Raw genomic sequence first — 24615 nt, forward strand, 5'->3', positions numbered from 1 at the left:
TGTCATTATGGCGCCCCGATTCGGCATGCTGAGGCCTGAATGGCGGAGGTAATGTCTTGCTCTGTTTCCTTGTGTTTGTACCCCACCGCGTTTGGAAATGACGGAGATAGAGGGAGAAGCGGGAGAGACACTAATGGCGCAGACCCACCACAGTTTGAACCACTTACAAATGCATTAGAGTGTTTCCAAACGGCGCTCTATATCTGTCGGCCCAAGCCCATCGAGTTCGGAATGGTAAAGGATTGCATTTTCACTTGAACATGAAACAGAAATCATACGGTAACAACTAAGGACTTATTTTCCCATCCACTTTCATCCCCCATACCAAGTCATGGGGTTGATACGGCTATGGAACCGTGACAGGTCCATCTTTACTGCACCATACTCACGATGATAGAAGCTGACACGATCTATGATTGCATTACAGATTGTTTAAGGTGATTGCATACCGTCTACATGAAACAAGCATGAAAAGCATGAGATTTTTGATTACGTTCCAAATTACAAAAAAAAAAAAACACAGAGAAATATCGAGGCATCTCAGTTGCAAGAGACTAGCAGAGCATTATGGGATTAAGACGCAGCCCAGCAACACGGAGCTGGATCAAATTGATCATCTGAGCCGGAGTGTGCCGTGGCCTGCAGGCTAAGGACGCATGTTGTTTCACAAGGTAAGACGCCTGCCTGCAATGCAGTACAGTACCTAGCACAATCTGCAGCCATCTCGGCACAGTGAAGGGCATATCTCTCTTCCTGAACCACAAACTAGCCAGTTGTCAAGCGTGCATCCATCTGAAACATTTGCACAGCGTTCCCTAATGCTGAAATAATCCGGCTGACTGGGGGAGTTTTGCTGTTGCCTAAGAATGCAGATGATTTAACTAACTGGGTATGACACTATCTATCAAGTCACTGGCTGTTTTATAGGTAGTAAGGTAGTGAGATAAAACACATACACTTCTGGAGCCACGCTCATAATGATTATGAGCACAAAGCTGCGAGCGACACACATGAAAGGCTTCATCTCAGTGCGGGAGGCTCTTTTCAACCTCAAACACAGTCAGAAAACATCAAGACCATCTGACAAAAGGCATTTCTCTGGAGTTATTGCCATCGGTTAATAAGACCACATTTCAGGAAGTTGCATCACGGGAAATGAGCCTCCTCCATTCTCTCATGCATAGGGAGCCATGTTAGCGGCGGACTCCCAATCACCGGCGAAGTGACACATCAAACAGTGGCCGGCCTCACGCCGCCGTATGTGAGGAGACTCCGTAGTTGCGAGAGCAGATCAAGGCGTTGCATGCTCGGAGAGATGCAGTAATTGGAGAGGAGGATGGCGCGGATGCAGAAAAATGGATTCCGTTGGACCCCACTGCTGAGCCAAGCAGAACCCCGGAACGGCAGAGTCTCTGCAGCATCTTATCGCTCCCTCCCCCATTTGCAAAACAAAGATGTGGAAGCAGAGAGCGAAGAGGGGGAGCCTTCAGGTTGAGCTCCACACAGATGCCCCAGGGAGCTCAGAGCTTATGCAGGACCGTCTTCACTGTGCTGAGCCACGCTGCTTCTGCATACAATATTAGCAGAAACAAAGCATAATAAGACAAGCTGAAGAACGAGGCTCTATAGAAACGAAGATTCCTGATGCCAGTATATTTTCGCTTCGTGGTGAGGATAGCTAGACACATTAGTATTGATCTGCGGACACAAAAATGTATCAAAATACATAGATAAATGAATAAGCATAAATTTTGGGGTATGTGTTTGGTTGTGAAGTGTTGGCATACTTAATATGTAACCTGGGAAACCTAAATCAATATGGCTGAGGCTAAGAAAATAAATTCCAATCCAATCCACTCTAACAAATTGACTTTGTTTCCCCTGAAAAAAAAAAAATGTTTCGCAGGTTCTCCTACAAAGAATGTAAGCTATCTGTGGCCATCCTCTTGAATTTGTTATTACACAGTTATAATTGATTTTGAAATATTCAGTAATTGAACAGATGTTTTCAGGGCAAAACTGCAACCTGCTCTTCTCATAAATCCTAATTTAATCTAGGGAAAACAGCAAAAAAGCAGAAGTCAAAAGCTAAAGCATTGGTTTCTACAGACAGGGTTTGTTTTACCTATTTTATTCTCATTGTGGTATTCTCATGTAAACTAGTTGTTAGTCAGACAATTTTAACAATTATAACTTTGACTTTTATTGACTACTATTACAGTAGTAGTAAAAGTAGTAGCAGTAGTAGTAGTAGCAGTATATATAGTAGTAGCAGTATAGTAGTAGTAGTAGCAGCAGTATATATAGTAGTAGCAGTAGTAGTAGTAGTAGCAGTATAGTAGTAGTAGTAGTAGTAGCAGTAGTAGTAGCAGCAGTATATATAGTAGTAGCAGTAGTAGTAGTAGTAGTAGCAGCAGTATAGTAGTAGTAGTAGTAGCAGTAGTAGTAGTAGTAGCAGTAGCAGTAGTAGTAGCAGTATAGTAGTAGTAGTAGTAGTAGTAGTAGTAGCAGTACTAGTAGTAGTATACTGCTACTACTACTATACTACTGCTACTACTACTGCTACTACTACTATAGTAGTAGCAGTAGTAGCAGCAGTAGTAGTCGCAGTAGTAGTAACAGTAATAGCAGTAGTAGTAGCAGCAGTAATAGCAGCAGTAGCAGTAGTCGCAGTAGTAGCAACAGTAGTAGTAGCAGTAGTAGCAGCAGTAGTAGTAGCAGTTATAGCAGCAGTAGCAGTAGTCGCAGTAGTAGCAACAGTAGTAGTAGCAGTAGTAGTAGCAGTAGTAGCAGCAGTTATAGCAGCAGTAGCAGTAGTCGCAGTAGTAGCAACAGTAGTAGTAGCAGTAGTAGTAGCAGTAGTAGCAGCAGTTATAGCAGCAGTAGCAGTAGTCGCAGTAGTAGCAACAGTAGTAGTAGCAGTATAGTAGTAGCAGTAGCAGTAGCAGTATAGTAGCTGTAGCAGTAGTAGTAGTAGTAGTAGCTATAGCAGTAGTAGTAGTAGTAATAGTAGCAGTAGTAGTAGCAGTAGCTGTAGCAGTAGTAGTAGTAGTAGTAGCTATAGCAGTAGTAGTAGTAGTAGCAGTAGTAGCTGTAGCAGTAGTAGCAGTAGTAGTAGTAGCAGTAGTAGTAGTAGTAGTAGCAGTAGCAGTAGTAGTAGTAGCAGTAGTAGCAGTAGTAGTAGTAGTAGCAGTAGTAGCTGTAGCAGTAGTAGTAGTAGCAGTAGCAGTAGCAGTAGTAGAGTAGTAGCAGAGTAGTAGTAGTAGCAGCAGTAGTAGCAGCACTAGCAGTAACAGTAGCCTAGTAGTAGGTCCCTAGAAAATGTACACTTAATGTGGTACTTTTCCAGACAAATGACTGATTTTAATGAAAGGTTAGACTTTGTATTATACTATATCACCTGGTTACTAGACAAACATTTCTTTAGTATTTTGGTGACACTCTCAGCTTGGTTGAAATACTTGTTGTGGTCCAAACAAATCCATGGCATTTTAAAACACTGTTTGTCCCGTTGTTACCAAAGATTGCCTGTTCAAATACCAGGACAAAAAGTGTGGGTGCGGGGAAGTGAATGAATAACACTTTCCCTTCCTCAAACACTGGTCACCATGCCCTTGAGCAATGCACCTAAACCCTAACTGCTCCTCTACAGCTGCTCAGCTTCCAGGTGGGAATGTGTGCAACCAAAGAGCATAATGTGCTCAGCAAGCCTTCCACGGCCAAATAAAGGTTAAAACCTACGATTATAATATCATTTTGGCACCATCTATCTGCGCGTTTGATTAACTTTCTGCCATTTTCCCATTTTTAACAGCTATATGCCTGCTGTCTAAATTAATTAGGCTCAACTGACAAGTGTACTTGAAGCTACAGAGTCCTTTCACAACTGTCAGACATTTGAGTTTAGAAACTAGCGGCATGGTTAAGAGAAGATAATGATGATAACTATCCCAGTTGAATGCCGCAGGGATCTTCATGAGAGAGCTCACAGGGATAGCTAAGTTAAATATGCTAGCTGGCTGATTACATTTAATTCCCCCCGTCTGCCGTGGCAATGAGAACAAATTGCATTGTTGTGGCTCCTGATAATGCTAATCTCCCGCAGTGGCACTGGAATATTACAGTAAAACAGGGAGCCACATTGGGATGCCACGTTATGGCTTTAGGAAGGACTATATCAGACATAAATGAGATTCTGTCGGGTTCTTTCAGCTGAGAAAAAAAGCTATTAGCGCTTTAGCTCTCTGCCCTATTCCTGCTATACGATTTGCTTGATTAAGGTCATTTCAATATGACTTTGTAGTGTGTATCCACTTCCCTGCCAACTCGACAAATTAACAGTCTCTCTCCAGCTTTCTCTCTCTCTCTCTCTCTTACACACACACACACACCACACAAACACACACTCCAACAAGTATATCCGCCACATGCCACACATACTAAATACAGCTTGTATACAGACAGGGTCACGGTCCCTTCCAAAGCATGTCCTTGACACCTCCTCTTGCTCTGACAGTTAATACGGAGCGGAGGCATGAAAGCGGAGCGGTTCTTGCTCCATGCTCTGGGACAGCTGGGTTGAAGAGGAACAGGCACCTATTTCACCCGACACGAGAATCCAACTCGCACAGAAGAGGGTGAGAAAGGCCCATTTTCCCCAGGCAAGAGCACGTCCTAAAAAGTTTTTGTTGGTCGCTGGCCTAATTGTACAGTACTTGCCCTGCTGTTTCAAGAATGAATGATTTGTGGCCTAAAGCAAAGAATATATCAATGCCAATTTGAACCTGAGCACCTCGCATTATTACACCTATTGTTGCTGAACATAGGGAATATAAGGGAAGGCATAAGTGGCTGTATTTGCTCAGACCATGTGTTTAGTGCAGCTGGGTCAGAGAGAATTCATAACAATAATGGTGGCCTCAAAACACACATCTATCAAAAGATATACGGGCACCTGAGGCGATGCCTGAATAAGCCTATGAGAGAGGGTAGGGACGGCCCTTTGTGCGGCCACAATATATTCCCGCCTGGCAAATGTGGGCATAGCTATGTTTGCAAAGATCTTTTTGCAGGTTTGATGATTTCCACTGAAATAACGGGTCCCATGACCATAGCGTTCTTGGAGATGCAGGAGAACGATTTCGCCAGGTGAAGCCTATTCTAAAGTGTTTACCCAGCGATGGATGAAATGAGATTTTGGCCTTGTGTTTGTGAGCGATAACAACAAAGGTCATTGCAGATAAACAGATAGGGGTGTCATTGTAGAAGAGGCATATGAATTGCCAGGTGTCAGTACCCATTGTTGGATGTCTAATCGCCGGGTTTCATCATCAAGTCTTTTTACAATATTATTCGCAACCGTGCATATCGTTTTCTATCCTTCACCTCCGAAGTCAGTCGTGTAAAACATTTTTCTGTGGGAAGAGGCTCAGCCGGTTTGTGCGAAATCTGCATCCCAAGTTCAATCAATTTACATTAACGAGTCATAACGAGCGCTGATCTGGGTCAGTTTGCTCATTAGAGAGGCGGATTATCGATCGAGTCTTGGGTGTGCCGCCGCGCCGGCCGCCGAATGAAGACAGAAACACAAGCAGACAGAGTGGCGGCATTTATCACGCTGCCTGCAGGAAGGCATGGAGGAGCTTCAACAGTACAGAGACAACTTTCAGGCAGATGTCACTATAAATAATGCATGAACAATGGAGCCAGAGGAAGAACCTTGGAACAGCTAATTATTCAGCCCGACATTTCAGCAGCTCACAGAGAAGTTCAGGGCTCAATAAGATGGAATTCGAGCTATCATTGGTGCCAGTCTGCGCGGTAATACACTTATCCCGATTTAGCAGGAGCAGGCAACCTCCATTACGAAATAAGTTGCTCTGTATGTACTGTCCTATCACAACAATTAGCCACTTCGAACTCAGCCAGAGTGGGAAAAGGAATCCGCTTTTGAATATCTGGAGAATAATAAATCTCGGGGCTGTGGAACATGCCTCTGGTTATAATAAGCTTTCCCAGTGTTTGCATGCTGTTCAAGGCGGGCTTTGAGCTTCTCGCGATGGTTTCCTAAGCATAAATCGCTATCCAAAGCTTTTCCACGGGAGCAGCGGCATAAAACAGCCTCTCCACTCAATTAAGAGTCACCCACGCTCGTGTTTGGGAAGCCAGGGAAGCCGGCAGGATGTTCCTCTGTGAATCCTATCTGAAGAGTCCAAACACTCGCAGCAAATCCCCCTGACATTCACCTCCCATAAAGGTAAAAAAAAAAAAAAAAGGTCATCCATGGCAATGACAAGAAAGCAAGAAAACATCCCTTCCCACCAGTTCTGCCATTTTGGTCTCATTAGTGTGCAATGTGCAGAATTCCACAGATGGTTGATTTGATAGGCTGATCTTCAGATTTAGAAAGTAGAGGAAATAGATAACTATCGGCTCATTTAATTCTTATAGCTTCTCCGATCTATATTTTCAACCTCCGCGCTGTCATTCGCTATTAAATTGGAAACAGGCTTTATTATCATATTTTCTAGAATTGCATAATGTCCTCTTCATCTAATTTTCCCAATTTTTCATATCCCTAATTACACTGGCTGTTAGCGCTGGAGCATAAATCCTGTGGGAGGCTAATAAATGGCTGAGGCCAATGACAGGAGCAGAAAAACCCACAGCTGGCAGCTTGGCTTTGAGCTAAGTAAGGGAGCTCAGTGTCACTTACCTTGCTCCAGCATCATGTTCACTGTTCATGTACAGAAAGACAGAGTGAACCCTGGCCTTGAATTTACCAAAGACCTCTCACAGAGTACTAGTGCTGATCTAGGATCAGTGACCGGGCCTTCACCATCTCATGTAGGTCAGATAAATACTGACTCTGATCCATATGTGCATGAAGCATTAGGTTAATTACTTAAAACAAATATATGTACATATTTGCACACTATAGACTCTTTTCTCTTTCTGCCTTTTCTCAAATATTTTTTCTAAGATATTAAAGATGTGGATTTTAGTAATTGAGCACTCACCAGGAGCGACTTGAGTAAAATTTAAGGAACCACTCATTGTTATCTAATTATTCTATTTATCACTGTCCTAAATCAAATTAATTCCTAGGCGACCAGGCTGATCATCACTCCCGTCTCTGCCTCACTCTGCGCTAATCTTAACAAGCAAAGGAACCGAGGAGCCATTTGCCTGAAAAGGATGTAGCAATTTTCCCTCATTAAAAATGTAGCTGGCAGTATAGCAGGTGCAAACCTTAGCAGCCCTCTGTGGTTGGTTGAAAGGCTGCACTGCTCTTTAATGAGCTCCTTCTTTGCACTGCTAAGAGAGATGAGAAAATCTGGCCATGAATGAACAGCGCAGTATTGTTCATCTCAGCGCTGGCCTGAGCTCACACTGAGCCGGCCGCTGCATCCATCCAAACGCACCAGAATGCAAAGTGGAACTTGGGACCGAAACAGAGGCATATCTTCGAGCGAGACGCGTGAAGCTTGCTCATTCCTTAACTAATGAGTGTATTATCATTCAGGAGGACGCAATCAACTAATTACTGGCAAGGGAAGCAAGCTTAATTGGTGGACTGTGCATTTGTAACCAACCTGTTGGCCCGCTTTGTCTCTGGTAACAGCGGGACGACGTGCGCGCGTTCCCATCATCGCTTTGTGTCAGTGTGAATGCGGGGGATTCTTCAATGTGTGATTTGATGTCTTGACATTTGCAATGTGCTATGATGACAGCTTCAACTGTAATGCCAGTCATAATGGGGCTTGTATAACACCCTGTAACCTGCTGTGGATTATACTGACACCTCCTGCCTCAGCAGCTGTTGGTCTTATTGTTCTTCCTTTCAACATTTCCTCATTATGCCTCCATGTTGGATAATCATACGTACTCTAGTCCAATTTAACTACCACTCAGATCAGTCAAACCGCCATCTCCGTGTTTCTGAAGCCCACATACTGATTTGCTTTCTTTGATGTTCAGTTGCAATATGTTTTGAGTCCTGCTCGCGGTTTTCACACCACCTGTTTGCCAAGACAACTAGTAAACAAATATGACCCCTGCACATTTCAGATGCCGGATCTCACTGCCCAATGCATCAGAGAATAGTCTTATCTGAGGAGCAGCACGCCGGTTAAAAGTAGCTGCTGGCTCTCTCCCTCAGCTATCACATCACATTATGTGCCGTGGTCCAACAATCCTCTTGATATTTTGATGAGGTGCCTGAAGATAAGCATGGAGAGACAGGGCTAAGCAGGAGAACCACACTGGCAGAGTATACGGTTTCCACATTTGTAAATCTCCATCAAAACCATATCACTTTAGATTGATGGTGAACCAAATCTAAACATCCCATTTGAATATTTGTTTACCAGTTATCTTAGCAATGTTGTTACATATTTGTCTAAGAAACAGATAACTAATCATGCTTAAAGAAAGGCTGGTAGCAACTGTCACCAGGTAGATATATTCAGCAGGTACCCAGATGTACGGTGGCCTGGAATTGCAAAACACAAACCGCACTTTACAAAACAAATTAACAAAACTAAAATCAAATTACAAAATCAGAAAACATACAATTTCACAAAACAAAGGATCAAATTGCCACATCACAAAACAAAGTAATAGAAAACAATAATAAACAACAAATCACAAAAACACAACAGCGTTTCATGAAACAAATCACAAAACACTTTTCATAAAATGAAAAGGGTAGGCACTAGGTTTCTCAGTGCTGATTGGACAGGAAATAAGTGTTAGCAATTAATGTCGTCATGTCAAAGTCGAAAGCATATCACTGATGACATCATATGAATGTCTCATAAAATCTGCCTGAATTATTGCCATCTCGTCATTCGTTGCCTCGCTCATTTTAGTTCAAAGCTAACTATAGGCATCTAGGAGCAATGGACCAAAACTTGTAAACAAAGCAGCATGACTCAGGACACCACCGTTTAACACTTAAGTCCTGTCCAATCAGCAGTGAGAAAGCTTGTAACTACCCTCTCCATTTTATGAAGTGCGGTTGTGTTTTGTGATTTGTTACTTTGTTTTCTATTTTGGTAATTTGCTTTGTCAAATGTTGATTTGTTTTGTGAGTGGGTAATTTGTGTTCTATTTTGTTAATTTGTTTTGTGCCACCGTACTTCTGGTCCAAAGTGTCAATTTTACTGTAAAAATTGACTTTGAAAGTCTCAGATATGGACCACTGCATATCCAAGTCCTCCATTCGCAGACCAAGCATGCAAATCCTATACACAAAGCCGCAGCACTGTATCATGCAGTGCTATTGTTTGATCTACATAAAGAAGTCAAGATTTCAGATGCAAGTAAACACAAACTGCAGTGAAATCAAATGCGTAGGCCTACCCAATGTTATGGAAATCTTCCCAGGACAGAGCTGTGGGGAGAAGTGTGGGTCTGTACTGGGCACGCTCAGTGTGCCATCTCCATGCCCTGATTGTCCTGCTAAAGGCCCCAGGGCAAGCCTGCTGTATGGGCCCCTCTGCACCTATAGACAGAGCAGATGCACAATGTCCATGGTGGAGGACATTGTACATCTGCTCTGTCAGTGTAACACCAGGCAAACGACACCAGAAATTACTCAGTGTACAACGTGTAAACATAGTATTCACATTCAGTATTCAAATTTGTATGAGAGTGCAAATTTACAATCCAATTACAAATGAGCTTTCAGGGTCCAGGGCTCCACATGCCTGCACGCCTTATAATACTGATGAGAGTTTCTGTCTGAGGTGGCATTTCTTGGCAATGAGATCAAATGACCGTCCGCTTGTCAAGGTGGAGGCTGGGATTAGAGCCGCTGCCAGCCAGCTCCCCCTCTGAGATCTGGAGCGTCGTGTTTCATGCCATGTGTTCTGTCCTTGGGCTCCGGGGAGCCATCACTACTGTAACCAGCGTGCCACGCCCAGCGTCACAGCCTCCTGACCCATAACCGCGCTCGCCGCCTTCCCTCCACCTGTCCTCTAGTTGTTTGTGTTCTGGACCATGACAGGAGAGAGTGAACGGAGCGGCTCGCATGGCTGAAAAGAATAAACAAAGCTGTTCTTTTGCAGCCCAGGGGCCTGTCTGGATAACAAATCCACATGGGAGCAGGAGGAGTTTGCTCCCATACTTAATATTTGTGATTTAGAGAAAACACAATTGATGTTTTGCTATGTGGTTTTTCATTTCAAAAGCCTTGGGCCCCCTAAATGATCCACCACTGTGAGCGTACATTTTATAGGCTTTGCAATGGCAGTGCTAGCAGATCAATTGGTATTGATCAGTGAATACAGACGCTGCTCAGAATATCAAAGTTGCCCACAAGGAGCTTGGAAATGGCTTTTGAGAGTTAAACTAATCCTTACTAATGTTATAGATTTCCTTTGAGTTGTGTTTTATTCAGTCTCTGTGGTTGGTCTAGTGGCCATTTCATAGATATAAAACTGATGAAGTGCCAACTTACCCATTAAAATTCATTTAAAAACTCGATTTTATCTGTAGTAAAACTGGTATTTGGCATATCGACCAATCCAAGGGCAGTCGATATCCATCAACAAATAGAGTAGGACAGGAAAAAAACGCATCTTGCCAAAGATGAAAGAAAAAAAATCGTGTGGGCTGATTTTCTTACTATTATCAATCATTTCATAGCACGCGCGCGCACACACGCACGCGGACCAACACCAATTTATCTGGACCGACATATAATCCAAAAACCTATTATCCAGTGTTATTTCCTTCTTCTGAAATGTTTCTTTTTACAGAAAGGTGTTACACTGCATGTGTGTGTGCACTTCAGAGCGACAGTTAACTGTGCGCAAAATTACCTGAGAAAACAAGCCCGTTACCTTTACAGGCGGCATTTCAACAACCACAGCCCGCTCAGCCCCCGGTGAAAACAGCGCTCTCGATAAGATACGATATGCTTCTCAAATGATACCAGAATAAACCACTCACGTCTCGGAAGCGATTCCAGTGTTTGATCTTACGGCTGTACTGGGAGATGGTTGACAGCCATTGCTCATCTTCCATGAAATTCCCCGGTTTTTCTCCTTCTTTGCCACTTTTCACATCTACCTGCAGCGAGACGCCGACCAGCAAGAAGAAGCAGGCGAGATTCCTCACAACGACCATGTTGTTCAGCGGTCTGGGCTGTATCCTGCTGTCCTCCGGCCAAAGATCCAGATACAAGACTGCTGCTGCCGCCGCTGCTGCTACAACAGACTGAATGGGAATGAGAGAGAGAGGAGAGAGGGAGGAGGGAGGGAGGGAGAGAAAGAGAGAGAGAGAGAGACAGAGAGAGAGAGAGAGTGAGCGAGTGAGTGAGTTTAGAGAGATTACAGCATACACTAATCATTTATTTTTGCTTCCTTGGTTTCATTATTTCAATGTTTCTGCTTGGCTTTTTTTTTTTTAAATTTTATTCTATTTGTGAGCAAACACAGTCCCATACACATAGAAAGCCTGATAGTCATAGCAATGAATACACAGCAACCCAGATCCCTCATTAACTAGCTGCAACACAGGCACACACACACACACACACACACACACACACACACACACACACACAGAGTCATACAAGTGGAACAGATGTTTATAGTTGTACTAATGATTTAACTTTTCTTTTTCTTTTAAATTCAATTGTATTTAGAAGCTTTGGCAGTACTGTTCATCTAATATTCATGCCAATAACGCACATTTGATTGGATTGAAATTGAATTGAGAGAGAAAAAGAGAGATGGTTTAAAAAGTGTGGCTCTAGTCATCAATAAAGATAGCAGAGATTGCTGCAATTGAACCCATACCCAAACACAGTGGTTCCCAAACTGGGCTCCACGGCCTGCTAGGGGTCGTTAAAAGGGCTCCCAACGGGTCCCTGGGCAAATGAGGTTCAATTTAGCTCAAATTAGTTCAATTCCACTCTTAATTCGTTCAGTAGAAGTAAGCGCTGGGAGAGAATGCATAAGAATTGCAATTCTGATCAGAGGTTTCACTCTCTCCACTTATCTCCCCTCCTAGAGGAGAGAGACAACAAAAATCTTCTCCTGGGGCGATCCTTTATCATGGGTTCTATGGTGTATCTATGTGGGACTCCCTCACATGAAACATTATGCTGCCAGTAACACTCTTTTTTTTTTACAGCTTGTGCTTCATTAGCATTAAATATGCAATGTGTAATAGCTGCTGCTGTGAGTGATTTTGCACTTGCGAAGCTGTGACCTGTGCTGCATCAAATCCTCTTTGTTTTCCCCAAACCCACTCCTGCTGCCCCCTCAACAACCCCCTGCCCTCTCTCCTGCTGCCGCTGCCTCTCTATTCCATCCCCATAATCCAATGCTCCGCTCGGATTCATTTGGGTTTAAGGTTACCGATATTGGCCGAGGCCGAGTAGCCAGGGGCGGTATCGCATGCCTGTGATGCTGCTTAGCTGGCCAAACTGACTCTGACACTGGCATCAAAACGCTTGATGTGGCAGATGCAGACTTTCCTGAATCTGCAGAGCTCCGGGACTGGGAAGGGCAGTGGGAGGAACGTCCTGCAGCGACAGCCAGCTGTGCACGTCAACAGCGTGCGGCTCCCGGACATGATGTGTTAATTAAGGGGTTATCGTCAGTCATGTCGTGATCAGGGTGAATGTGCTGCAGACTAACCGTCACGCAGTTGGCCTGGGTTGTTCAAAAGCATTTTAACGCTATGTTCATCTCTGCCCCATTGGCTTTTAAAGCTTGTTCGAGTGCTAAGATGCTATTGGGGGAACATCATCCCTGAGCAGCAGCAGAGGCAGTCCCCTGAGGGAAGAGAACGGCAACAAGAAGTGGAAAACACAAGTGTTGATGAGGAGCTTTGAATGCTTCATCTTGTTTAGTGGGTTTGACAAGGGTTTTAGGGGTGAGAACCAGCCTCCTGTAGTCTATATAGACTCAAATAACCTCTGTAACTGAAAAAGGCTCTTATGAGGCTGAGACCGCCTCTTCGAATCCAGCTGAAGTGGTAGTGGTAGGAAGTCAAACTAGTAAGCACAGTAAGGCTATTTTTCTTTCTTATATGAGATACGGGCAAAAAAAAAACATTTTCTGGCATGGTTTTGGTTCTTTTCTTTTTGCTTTCTTTTGGTTCTTTGGTACTTTTGTGATTGAATTCACATAGAGATCAACATCAGTCTTTACCAGTATGACCGCAGCAGTCATCTGGCCCCTCCATCTTTATAACAGCAGCAGAAAAAAAAAGCCTAAGATGCCATTTCAGGACCCCTCGTAAACACTCAACTTGGATCATATCCAGTTATGGAGAAGGCCTTGACAAACAGATAATGTCCCTGTCACCGTTCTCAAAACACTGAGCGATCATTTGCACCGTGTTAATCATCTCGCCTCTCCATCTTTATGACAGTGGTGGAAAAACAGCCTCAGATGCCATTTAAAAAAAAAAAACCCTCATAAACGTTCAACTGGAATTATATCTGGTTATGGAGGGAGCCTAGACAAATTGATAGTGACACTGTCATCCTTTGCAAAGCGATGTGCAACCATTTGTGCCTCGCTGATAGGGGGTGTTGTCTTCTCCGCAGATTCCGCTCCAACCGCGAAACAGAGGCGATCACTTCACTGACATTTGTGATTCAAATTACAGCAGAGGTCGTCCTGGTGGCTCCGTTTGCCCGAGGCACCTGTCATGTACCTGTGATGGCCTGGGTTCAAGTCCGGCATGGGAGCTTTATCGCGTCCCGCTGTCTCTCTCTACTGTCTCTAATAAAGCAAAAATGCAAAATAATATCACATTAGGCCACAAAGGCAGCTTCTGAAGCAACTGAAAAGAGCAGCCGGTGCCTCTGGCTGGAAAGAAAGGACACCAGTTAGGGTTAAAAGTATGGAAATCCATCTCATGACTAAGGTAGGAGTTAATATGGTGGCATGTTTATGCTGGTGTTGATTTTATTTGGACCATACCTTGTATGCCAGCACATATCCAGGAGATTCAAGTGATAAGTAGGTAGCACTAATTTTAAGCAAGGAACCAGCACACACACACACTTATAAATATCAGGCCTGTGAGCTGAGCTGTGGAAGAGCGCCTTTAATTGTAAAGGGATTAACTGATGTCATCCAGCTCCCCTTGTTCCTCTATAGGCAGGAGATTGATAAAACTTATCTCTCCTGTTCACAAAGCGTAATCAGTTTACACAAAAGGAGTTGAGGGGAGGAACACTTCATTTGAATAACACCAGACTGGCAAAACTGCATGCAGCAAAATTTACAGGGTTGCTTATCAGTAAATATTTGCCATCTACAAATGTAAATACAGCAAGTCCCCTTCTGTCTTACAAATATGCACAGCGCAGCTCATAATGCCAGACACGAGCTTTGTTCCTTATCATGGCTATGCATATTGTCGCATGATATAACGACTCCGTAAGGATTGCCTCAGAAATTCTTAGTACACAACAATTAATTGCAACAGGCCAAGGGTGGCTGCTTTGCAAATTTATTTATTCTTGCAAGATTTCAACAGACTGTCAAAATGTGGCATCTCATGTCGCTAAGGGGGGCAAATACAACCCAAACATATGCAATTCTATTTTGTTTGATTTCAACAAAAGATTCAGCAGTGAGTGATACTACAGCACTTTGTTTTGTTATCCACCACAAATCAAGGTCGCATGAGCACATCGGCTGAACACCTTCATGGAAACGTGTTTTGCGCTGTGCTTGTACACTCGGTTGAACTGGAAGTGAGGAGCGTCCTCCATGATGGTGACGATGCACAGAGGCTCCTATGGACTGTGGCTCATCTGACGGACTGAGAGAGCATGGAGTTCCTTCAGCAGCCGGCCACACCTTTCATCGTGCCTCCATGTTCATCTGTGACCTGCAACACATAATAACAACATAACAGCCATGTCAATTATTAATCACGGTGCTCTAACTAAAAGCATACTGCATCCTCACTAAAATGCAAGCAGTTCATATGGCAACACTCACATAAGGGCAGCAAATGTTGGATCAGTCAGGCACAAACTGTAATTTACAAAGATGGCTTGAATACATCAGACATAAACAAAAACAAATGGTGCTCTTATGCTCTATGATCATATACTGATATCAAAACAGCAGCATGCTATCCTCAGCTATTTGTTCCATAACGCCAGCCGCATACATACTGATGCCTGCTCATTAAGCAATACTGGCTTTGGGAGGTGATGCTACTGTACAATGTAAATGAAAAATATGCAGCGTGAAAGCAGGTTCTTGGATAGGAGAACCCTCAAAAGAAGCTATTTTGATAGTTAAGGAGAGAATAAGCCTCATTGGGAGGCATTTAGTAAGTAATCCCAAGTGACTTACAGCTGTAAGTGGGGTTGCTATAAATGTGTATAGATTTAATTCAATTGGATTCAAACTGGGTCACACAGCTATTAAAAGTGCAAAGTTAGTTGGGAGCAGTCTGACAGCATTTTGCTCTTGCCTAGCAAGTAGCTGCTATTTTGCAGTGCGGGCGGCCACAGCAGGGACGGGAGAGGGTGCAGCACCTTTTCAATTAAAAGTGAACAATAGAAGCTGACTAATATTCCACTCCAAACTCTGGCAATGCTCAGTCTCAATGGGTGATTTATTTTAAGAGTTGCTATTATGAAGCTGATACCTACAGTACTATAAGTGACAAATCCCCCTGGGTTTCATCCTACATACAAGTACGCATGAATGGATTTCACACTGCACTACTTCAGTGTGGGCGAAGGGAAGAGATGAAAAACTAGAATGAAAGTCAGGAAAGGGATTTATTTAGCTAATAAACGCTTCCTATAGAGAGCCTACAAGTGTTTACAGCAATGGCTTTCCATTACTGCACCTTCCACCTGAATCAGAGTGTGGGTGTGTGTGTGTGTCCTCCACCTTTTCAACCCCTGATTGTGCAAACAGTACACAAAAGGCGACAGCAGCTCTGAGTGGCTAACTGCTGTTCAAACACACACGGCTTGTGCCGCTCCTCCCTGTGTGAATGGATCCAGCAGTAAACAGACATGGACAGCTGCAGGTAGGCTCTAGACTGAGCGCTGTGAATGATAAAAAGCTGCTGCAGGGATCACATGCCTCCTCACTGGAGGCATAGATTAGACATTTCAAATAGTCTCGCCTTGGCTGTCCGTCAAGGCCTTTCATGCCCATTAGAGACAGAGTGATTAGTGTGAAACGCAAACGCCAATGACACTCAACTGGAGAGTCACATCAAACATAAGGGAACAATGCTGATAAAAAAGGAAGGTGCGCTGTCATATTTCACCGCTAACAATATCCAATTTGAAAGATTTCACCGCTGTCTACCCAGAATTGTTTGCAGAGCACCTCTCTAACTCCTCATGGATGGATGTTTTTGAGCAATCCAACGACCTACTAAGAAAACAATCTTACCATTCAAGCTTGTTAAGGGAACAGCACGGCAGCGGGAGTGTCAAATGTACCTGATAAAGCGTCATTTTAGTGTTTGCTTCCTTTCAAGTTCATTCTTTTCCTGAATCCACGCAGGCGGTTAATCGGGCTCGGTTTAAAATATTCTACGCATCGTTCTGCTAAATGAACCCACTCACCATTAGCGGTTTAAAGGACATGCGGTGGGGGAAAAAAAAAGTTCCCCTGACCTTAAAAAGTAATTAACCGCTTAATCGATTTCACGTGTGCCTAAGCCACTCTAAGCATGTAAATCACACATATCTACTGTCTTAAAGGTCACATGTCTGTCAAGCATCATCTTTTTCTCCGTAGATGTTGCGAGATTTATCCAGCCCTCCTCAATGAAAGCTTGATTTCTAATTACACTATGAAAAATTGCACGGTGTGGTATTGAATATCAATGTCCAACATGTGTTGAAGAGTCTGACATTGATAAAGTGAGGCCCATTTCAAACAGTCTTTGGATAAAAGGCTAGTTTTAAAAACTGGCATGAAATTAAATATGCAAATTGGATACAGGCCTAAACAATATTTGGTGGAGATAGCACATGTGACTTTCAAGATGAACAAGCTTCAGTTACCAAACTTGATATGAATTCCAATTATTGAAGGGTTTAATATAAGCTTTGATTAAAGGCTTCAATCTTTTCTATTCCGCACTTCTTGGAGTGATGTAGGCTCATCTAAGTGATTGCTCTGCATTCACTTCTTTCAAAATCACTGTGATTTCGATTTCCTTCTGCCCTCTCAACATTGGAAAATAATTTAATTAATTTAATTCAATAATTTCTTATCAGCTGATTATACACTGTATAGGCTTGTTCTCCCTCTCAGCAAATCTGGTAAACATAACCAGCAGGAAGTGAACCTGCCTTCTCCATGGAGACGCATCATAGCATGAAACGCATAAACATCTAGCCTATGACTCATATGGTGCATGTACACAAGCACATGTATGCACACGCACACACATGCTTCACTTTGAAATGCCTGCGAAGATAACAGAGCTGTTTAACTTTTTTAATTAACGCGCAGCGGCTGCCTCTTGTTAAATCTTCAGAAATGGGGGTGGGGGGTGGGGTGGGTGGGTGGGATGGATTCACGGTAAAAATCCATACAGGAAATAGGTCTGTGGGAACACAAACTGGCAGTGAGGTCTCATTTATCAGGCTTATTGAAAGGGATACATGCGCGTCTCCAAACCTCAAGGGTCAGGTTGGAACTTCCCACTGCAGGAAGCAAAGAGCTGACTAATTAGGCTGAGAGATGCAGCGGGGACCAATAAAGATGTGTGTCGCGCCGGGCTCAGGCCGGCCCACGCAAACACACAGAGGGACGCAGTCTTGTCCAGAGTCAAATAAAGTCATTTTACTATGCGTAAGGCTGCGGGAACACAAAGGATCTGTGCCAGTAGTTCCACAAAATCTTCTGGATAATGAGTACGGTCATCTTTATGAAAAGTAGAGTGTAAAGTGGAGTGTTCTGCTAAAACGCATATCTTGTTCAGTCCTACTTGTTACAGATATGCAACAAAACACACACACATGGCCATCCAAATGAACATGTAATCCCCCTTCTGAAATCTGCTGGTGTCACTGTCTCTCCATGTGTATAACGTATGTTCCTTCACATGTGTTTTGAGCACATCCATTATTGGAGGCATCTGCCCGGTGCATCCTTAATCATGTCCCTGCCAAAAGGAACAAGAATGCACAATCTCATTGAATTTCATTAACTTGCAAATGATCCCCCTCTCTCCGCGCGCTTACGACTAGAAATATTGGCAATTCCCAGAATGCTGCTCATTGTGTCCGCTACCTGAGTGTGATGTTATATGTGTAGGCCTGACACACTAACAAGCGTGCTCTCAGGAGCCGGGGAGTGGCTGATTAGGCCCTTTTCCTAGGTCTGAAAGATAAATTCTACATCCAGAGACAGCGCCACAATCAATGCATGGATGGCTGGCTGTTTCCCGATGATGAAATTTGCATATCCCTGTCTAATGGCTTCTGTTGACAAGACTCCGGGAACATAGGGGGAAAAAAAAAAATCACGGCACCGAAATGGGAGGGCGGGCAGGCCGGGAAGGAGGAGCTGACAGACAAAAAGTGCCCTCAGCTCCCGCCGGCGTAACTTCGGGCCACCCGGCGATCGCCCTCCTGCATGCCAAGCAGCGGGCATCACCCGCTGAGGGAGGGTGCGGCAGGGCACCCGGAGGAGCCGAGCGGAGAGAGCTGTGACGGCGAGAGTGAGAGGCCAGTCTGTAAGTCCAATGACTGTATTCACTGACAGATTCGACAGGCGGGAGCGGGAACAAGGTTGCGGACAGTGTGGGAAGGGCACGGATGATAAAAAACTGCAAAAAAAAAATTATACTGGTGTAATAAATCATGTCGCTAAGGCATTAACACATTCATGAGGCAGTGAGACGAAGGGAAATGGGTAATACTTGGGTTTTACTTGTCAAGCCAATACATGAGACTAAGACCAGCTCAGTCTGAAAATTTCAACCGGATTGTTTCAAGAGTAAAGCATTCTAGTCCTATACAATCTTGTTTTATCGTACCTCCTATTACTAGGACTCTCCCATATTTGCTGGGTCATGTTGTGAAATCCTTGGTCTTGCCATCTGTCAGTAAAATTTTGACTCACTCCAAACAGAGCAGCCACAGGCTTGCACTTGGCTGAGGACCGGTGTGGAAATTTTGATGAGAAGAATTCTCTCCTGTCATGGTTGACAGCGGAGAAGAGGCCTTCAGGTAGAGGTAGCCTCCTTGAATTATTCAGAAAACGGTAGGAATACTCACAGGTCTTGTATCAAACCTCAAAATAGATCAACTTCAAACTTCCTAATCAACCAGTCTACTGAATAGGCATAAAAGACATTACAAAAATATATGCTAATCATTACACCTAATTATTAGAATGCCCTTGTTTCACAAGGCAATGCACTCTGGGGACATAATCTATATGCATGCAGGTGCTCCTGCCTTTGCTTTTTCACGGGTGATGGATTTCACATGCATGATTTCACAACAGGCTGTAAGATAGTTGATCATCTCTTGCTCGGAGAGAACAGCATTGCCCTCCGAGTAAAGCTGTTCTACAGAAATTGCCACCCTAAGTAAAATCTTTCTAAAGTGAACAACAAACTCCCAAACTTGCAAAAGTGTGTCCAGCTATGAAGATCCCCCAGGTCACAAAGGAATGAGGCAAATGTGCATTTAGCAAATAAGAAATTAATTATTAAGAAATTATGAAAACAGACTCACTTATTAAGTTTTCAAAATTAAGATCAGAGGTGATTTAAGGGCAGAGAGTGAAGTGTTTGTGTTTTTTTAAATGGAAATTCTTTCTTGATTTTTGTTTTGTTTATTTTCTTTTGATTGCCTATTCTATTTAAGTGTGTTTTGTTTTGTGCCATTCACTTTGATGTTGCCTGGCTCAGGATCCCTAACAGAGAACCAATTCTCTGGAGTGTAAAATATAACAGAAATTCGACTGCCTAAAGCATTTCAGAATGTGTGCGCATGCAAGTTTCATCTTTTGAATGAGCTTTCGTCTGAAATTTCAATCATGCGGTGCTCTGATCATTTTATTTTCCCACACAGCATGTTCCCAGGGGGTTTTGGAGGATAAAAAAGGTTCAAATGCAGTTATTTTAACGTCTCCTCTCCAATGAAAAACTAATGCTGCCACCTACTGGACAACAGCATCCAGACTGCCTCTACAGTCTGTAGAGCTGGAAACTCAGATGAGCATTGTCTCATTCCCCACCTCAGTGAATGTAGATGGTCATGAGAAGCTGATGCTGCCAGCAGAAGTGTAGTAGCCGCTGCAGTCTGTGGAATATCTCTGGGACAGCTGGATAGCGTTCATGTCAAACCCTCCAAAATGATAAGCACCAAAGTTCTGTAATGATAGAACAAAGAGACAGCAGAGCCTTGAAAAGATGCTAGAAGTATTAGACTGGACCCTTCTCCCCATAACAGAGAAAGTAGTTAAAACCACTGCATGTTTTGGAAAAGTCAGCATTGTGATTTCAGAGCAGGCTCCACTTGTTATTCTCAGTACACAAACAAGTGTGCATGAAAAAAAAGGAAAATAACAAAATGATGAGCTGTCGCTCACAAATATGGTGTTACCATGGTTACACACAACTGAACATTTGGTAGGTGCTCTTGTGTCATTTTCAGTGGAAATAATCAAGAAGGATTCGTGTCATTTCAGCCACGCTCGGCTCCAGAGGGGAAGGAGAGGTGAATTTCAGTGCCTCGTCTACAGTGTAATGTCGGTGTCACATTTCAGTCGTCATTCACTGAGCGATCACACTCTGAAGATTTCATGGGCCGGTTCTGAGAAAGCATGTAAGGTCTACTGACTCGTATAGAATATAAGCTTTTCTTGGCAAATTTTGAAAGCTCTCCTCCTCCTCCTGCTGTATTTAGATGGGAGTCTTCTCGTTCCTGTCTTCAGTTTTTGGCAGATGTGCACAAGAGAGCCAACTGACCCAAAATAATAGGGTTAATCAATATGCCGTTAAACACCACATTCTAAATCTTTCTGCATTTACAAATCAAATAGTATTTCTGTCACAAAGGTCTGCACAGTTAGAAAAACAGTTTTCATCTGGCTTGTAGCCAAAACAATAATAAATTCTCAAGTAGGATTTTTTTTTACATCTAGTATTAACAGCAGTGTGAAGGAGTGAGCAGATATCTGGATGTTTGTGTCTTAGCAGTACTTGAGGTAGATTTCCTCTGACCTTTAATATGTTTCTGGCATCGAAAGCCTCTCTTTCTTTCATGGGTTGTCTTCCTGCACTGCCCGTGTCTTCACCTGGAAAACAAGGGAAAAATACCAGAGTAAACACAGTTAACACAGAACAAAATAAATGACACGTTATCTGTGCTGGAGCTCTGAGATTGAGGACTGATAGCTTATCTCCTGATAAAATAAACCTGTTTACTTGCCACTATTTCGGGAGCTATGAGCAAAGTGCGAGTCAGAGTAATTTAATTTGTAACATTCATACCACAGTTTATTTTCATGAAGTCAACAGAGACCGAGTGAGTAGAAAAAAACACCAGCTGAATTTTAACAGCCCTTGTTCACATACTGGTAAACATGGTCAGCCCTGAACCGGCCCCTCCTTCGCGCTGTGTTGTTGGGCAGCCCAGTATAAACTCATGTTTGAGAACTGGGGCTGGACTTGATCCATGGCCAAAATGAATGAAGCCATTGTCGGAGTACTTGGAAAGCACACTGTCTGCTGCACGTAAACAGAGTTGTGGCCAAACAGGGAGTTAGCTGCCTGATGCCTCCCTTCTAGAATTTGTTGTTGTAATTGTTCAGAATTCGGCTCTTCCGTCACTGCAGCTCCAACCCGAGCCAACAGATAGTAAGGGGACATTGGCAATTAGGTTCAGTGCAGCAACTTTTTTTTGGAGTGACACCAGTGTAATCAGAGCGGATCAACAACTTTGTTTTTCCAAAAGCCTCACGCAGAGATGCTCAGTGCATTCGTGTTGGCACCGTCTTCACCTGTGGAATCCTTCCTGAACAGAGTGTTCATCACGGTGCCGTGCAGCTTCACTCTGTCCCACTCCCTGACCATCCACCCCGCTGAGACAAAGTGCTCCACCAGCCGGTCTGCAATCACCTGCAGCCTGAAGCACAGGCACATTTTCATTTCAACGTGCCGTCAGTGATACGATGGAAGAATAAATAAATACACACAAACTCAACAAGCAGGATGAAACTGTAGTAAATCCAAAAAAAGTGAGGTATCAACTTTGTAAACTTGTTCCGTTGTTGGCAACAGGAGCTGTTGGTGTTAAACTTACGTGTCAGACTTGTCTTTCACATTGACCTTGGCATACAGGACGTCCACCATGGCAGGGTCATCGTTCATGTACTCTATACCCGTCACCTCCAAGGGCAAAGGCTTTCCTTCTGTCATGTCCCTGATGGCAGATATTAACCACAGCTTTGTCAGACTTGAGGCAAACTAAAGAAGCAAAGAAGCACCAGAGTTATCATTGTTTTGCATTTTTTCCATTTCAATTTCAGTTTAGTTTTAGTTTGTTTTCAGTATAGGATCGGTTGTGTTAGTTTAGTTTTAGTCTTTCCAACAAAGTACAGTCTTATTTTATTTTGCTTCAGTTCTAGTTTTGGTATTTTTGGCAGGGCGGTATCAGTGTTTTCTCTGCACTTATTTAGCAGTGGTTCGTCACCACAGCGAGGAAGTTCCCACCACCGCTAGAGAAAATGTGAGATTAAAATTGGCATTGTAATTTAGTTTTATATCATCTAAAACTAAAACTAGAGTAGTCCAAATGTTTTGGAAGTAATGATTTTATTATGATTAAAAAAACATTTTAGCACCATAAACCTCAAATTGAGACATAACTTAAACCCAAACAGTGACAGATATGGGACAAAACTAGAATTATCCCCCCAAGCCACACAGCTGCATAAAATTACAGAGGAAACACTGGGTGGAATTTTTAAAAGGTATAATGATAGAGGTTCAGAACATTTTGTATATGTTTGCAACAGATATTGTGTAATACAAACAGCATTAGCATTCAGCAAAAATAGCCAAAAGGTTTCTGCCCAAAATCCACCGTCATTATCCGGCCCATAAACAAAAAGACAAAAACTAAAATCATTTCACATATTTTTGTTTTTTTTTAACACCTAGTATTCGCACTTAGTACACTTAGTTTTAGTTTAATATAATAACCTTGTGTGCCACCTACCTGATGAAGTGTTGACACTCCTGGAGGTGTTCACATGCTTTTGTCACTTCCAGGTCATTTAACAGAGCCAGGGTGCCGACTGTCAGGTGAAGCTTGGCAGGGTTCTGAAAGATGCTTCCCTCCACTCCGTGATCCTGTGCAACACATGACAACAATCTGTGAATGCAGTGTTGAACTCCGCTTTGGATATACGGTGTTCTCAAACAATACATGGCTGCTGCTGCCCTCTTTTTACCATTCATAATCGTCTTTCCTTATACCTGTGAGCACTGCTCCAGGACCTTTTCTTTAAATCTCAGGAATCCCTCTTGAATTTGGGGATCGTTGAGAGCAAACGACAGAAAGTGGGTGAATGGCTGCTTTCTCCGGAAACTCTCGATTAGGACCTCGACCCGCGTGACTGCAGAGGAGACCGCAGACCTATGGGAACCTGTGATAACTGTCAGATGGAGGGAGAAAGTTGAGTGCAAATGTTTGGTTTCATACTATCTGATGTGCCCACAGACAAGAACTGTGTGTGTGTGTGTGTGTGTGTAGGTGCTAGATTTGCTCTAAATCCTCACCAATCTGCCCCTCCACTCCAGGTTTAGGAATGCTGATAGATGTCTTTGTGTCTGACTCCAGACGTCTGCGTGTCTCTCCTTTCTTCCCAATGATGTATCTGCAGAACAAACAAGCAAACAGACAGACATCACACATACTGCTGCTCAGAATAAAAGAAAGCCTCTGTTGCATATCAACTCAAGCAAGACAGAACAAGTATCACATGGCCATTTTATTGATAACTCACTTGTAAAGAACACTTGGGACATCGATGGCACAGCGGAATCCTTTATCAGTCTGTTCAATGCGGTGGCTATCACAGGCTTCATCTGCTGCGAGCTCTTCACTTTCTGAACATGGGAAACCACACAGATTGTTGTCATTAACTCATCTCCCTCTAGCCTATATTCAGTGTGTGTGTGTGTGTGTGTGTGTGTATGAGGATGGAGACTGAGGACACACTGCCTACTACAGCCTGACAGTATTGTGACTTCAAATACACATAACTAGCTATCACACTGACAGGGTGGCAAGTTACCTGGTGGTCCCACGTATGAAAAATCTTCCTCTTCTTCAAAATGTTCTTCCTTTATGAGATTTCGTCGATATACTCTCCCATTTATATTTATAAGAGCTGGACGTAAAATGTCCATACTGAGAGTCACCTAAATAAATGGCTAGCTAGCTAGTTAGTTAAGCGAGAAAAATGTTTAGTTGCTCATGCAGTTGAGTTTAACATTTCCATTTCCTCGCTTTGCGACACCCAATGGCTTCTTGCCGTAACGTAAAATGTGTGGATTTGTAAAAGAGAAGGAACGACCAGCATGCGAATGACGTTCCGCTCAAACAATCGCGAT

The 24615-nt window shown here is 43.2% G+C and overlaps 3 protein-coding genes across 3 annotated transcripts in view; 1 reads left to right on the top strand and 2 right to left on the bottom strand.

The window, feature by feature from the left end:
- Window positions 1–12591, bottom strand: part of LOC139918454 (testican-2) — a 30500-nt gene extending 17909 nt beyond the window's left edge. The window contains exons 1-2 of the mRNA XM_078290914.1: window positions 12448–12591; window positions 10960–11226 (exon numbers count right to left, since the gene is read on the bottom strand). Of these exons, the coding sequence (XP_078147040.1) occupies window positions 10960–11226; window positions 12448–12591 (411 nt within the window). The remainder of the gene's footprint in view (window positions 1–10959; window positions 11227–12447) is intronic.
- The window catches only part of anapc16 (anaphase promoting complex subunit 16), a 126522-nt gene that overhangs the window by 99921 nt on the left and 1986 nt on the right, over window positions 1–24615 (top strand). The window lies entirely within an intron of this gene.
- Window positions 14065–24549, bottom strand: ascc1 (activating signal cointegrator 1 complex subunit 1). Its single transcript, XM_071907678.2, has 10 exons — window positions 24297–24549; window positions 24006–24108; window positions 23779–23876; window positions 23476–23654; window positions 23216–23349; window positions 22298–22417; window positions 21996–22120; window positions 21217–21290; window positions 20229–20363; window positions 14065–14871 (listed from the first exon to the last, which is right to left on the bottom strand). The coding sequence occupies exons 1-9, from the start codon at window positions 24409–24411 to the stop codon at window positions 20247–20249; spliced, it is 1065 nt and encodes a 354-aa protein (XP_071763779.2). The 5' UTR covers window positions 24412–24549; the 3' UTR covers window positions 14065–14871; window positions 20229–20246.

Source organism: Centroberyx gerrardi, chromosome 20 (assembly GCF_048128805.1).
Source record: "Centroberyx gerrardi isolate f3 chromosome 20, fCenGer3.hap1.cur.20231027, whole genome shotgun sequence".
NCBI classification, from domain to species: domain Eukaryota; kingdom Metazoa; phylum Chordata; class Actinopteri; order Beryciformes; family Berycidae; genus Centroberyx; species Centroberyx gerrardi.

What these genes read in the sequence shown, in the direction of transcription:
- ascc1 (XM_071907678.2), bottom strand. Translation starts at nt 24,411, where the DNA reads ATGGACATTTTACGTCCAGCTCTTATAAATATAAATGGGAGAGTATAT. An exon ending in GTCCCAAGTGTTCTTTACAA is followed by an intron (nt 23,877 to 24,005) that starts GTGAGTTATCAA and finishes TTTGTTCTGCAG; the next exon opens with ATACATCATTGGGAAGAAAG. An exon ending in GTTCAGGAAGGATTCCACAG is followed by an intron (nt 21,291 to 21,995) that starts GTGAAGACGGTG and finishes CTTGTTTTCCAG; the next exon opens with GTGAAGACACGGGCAGTGCA.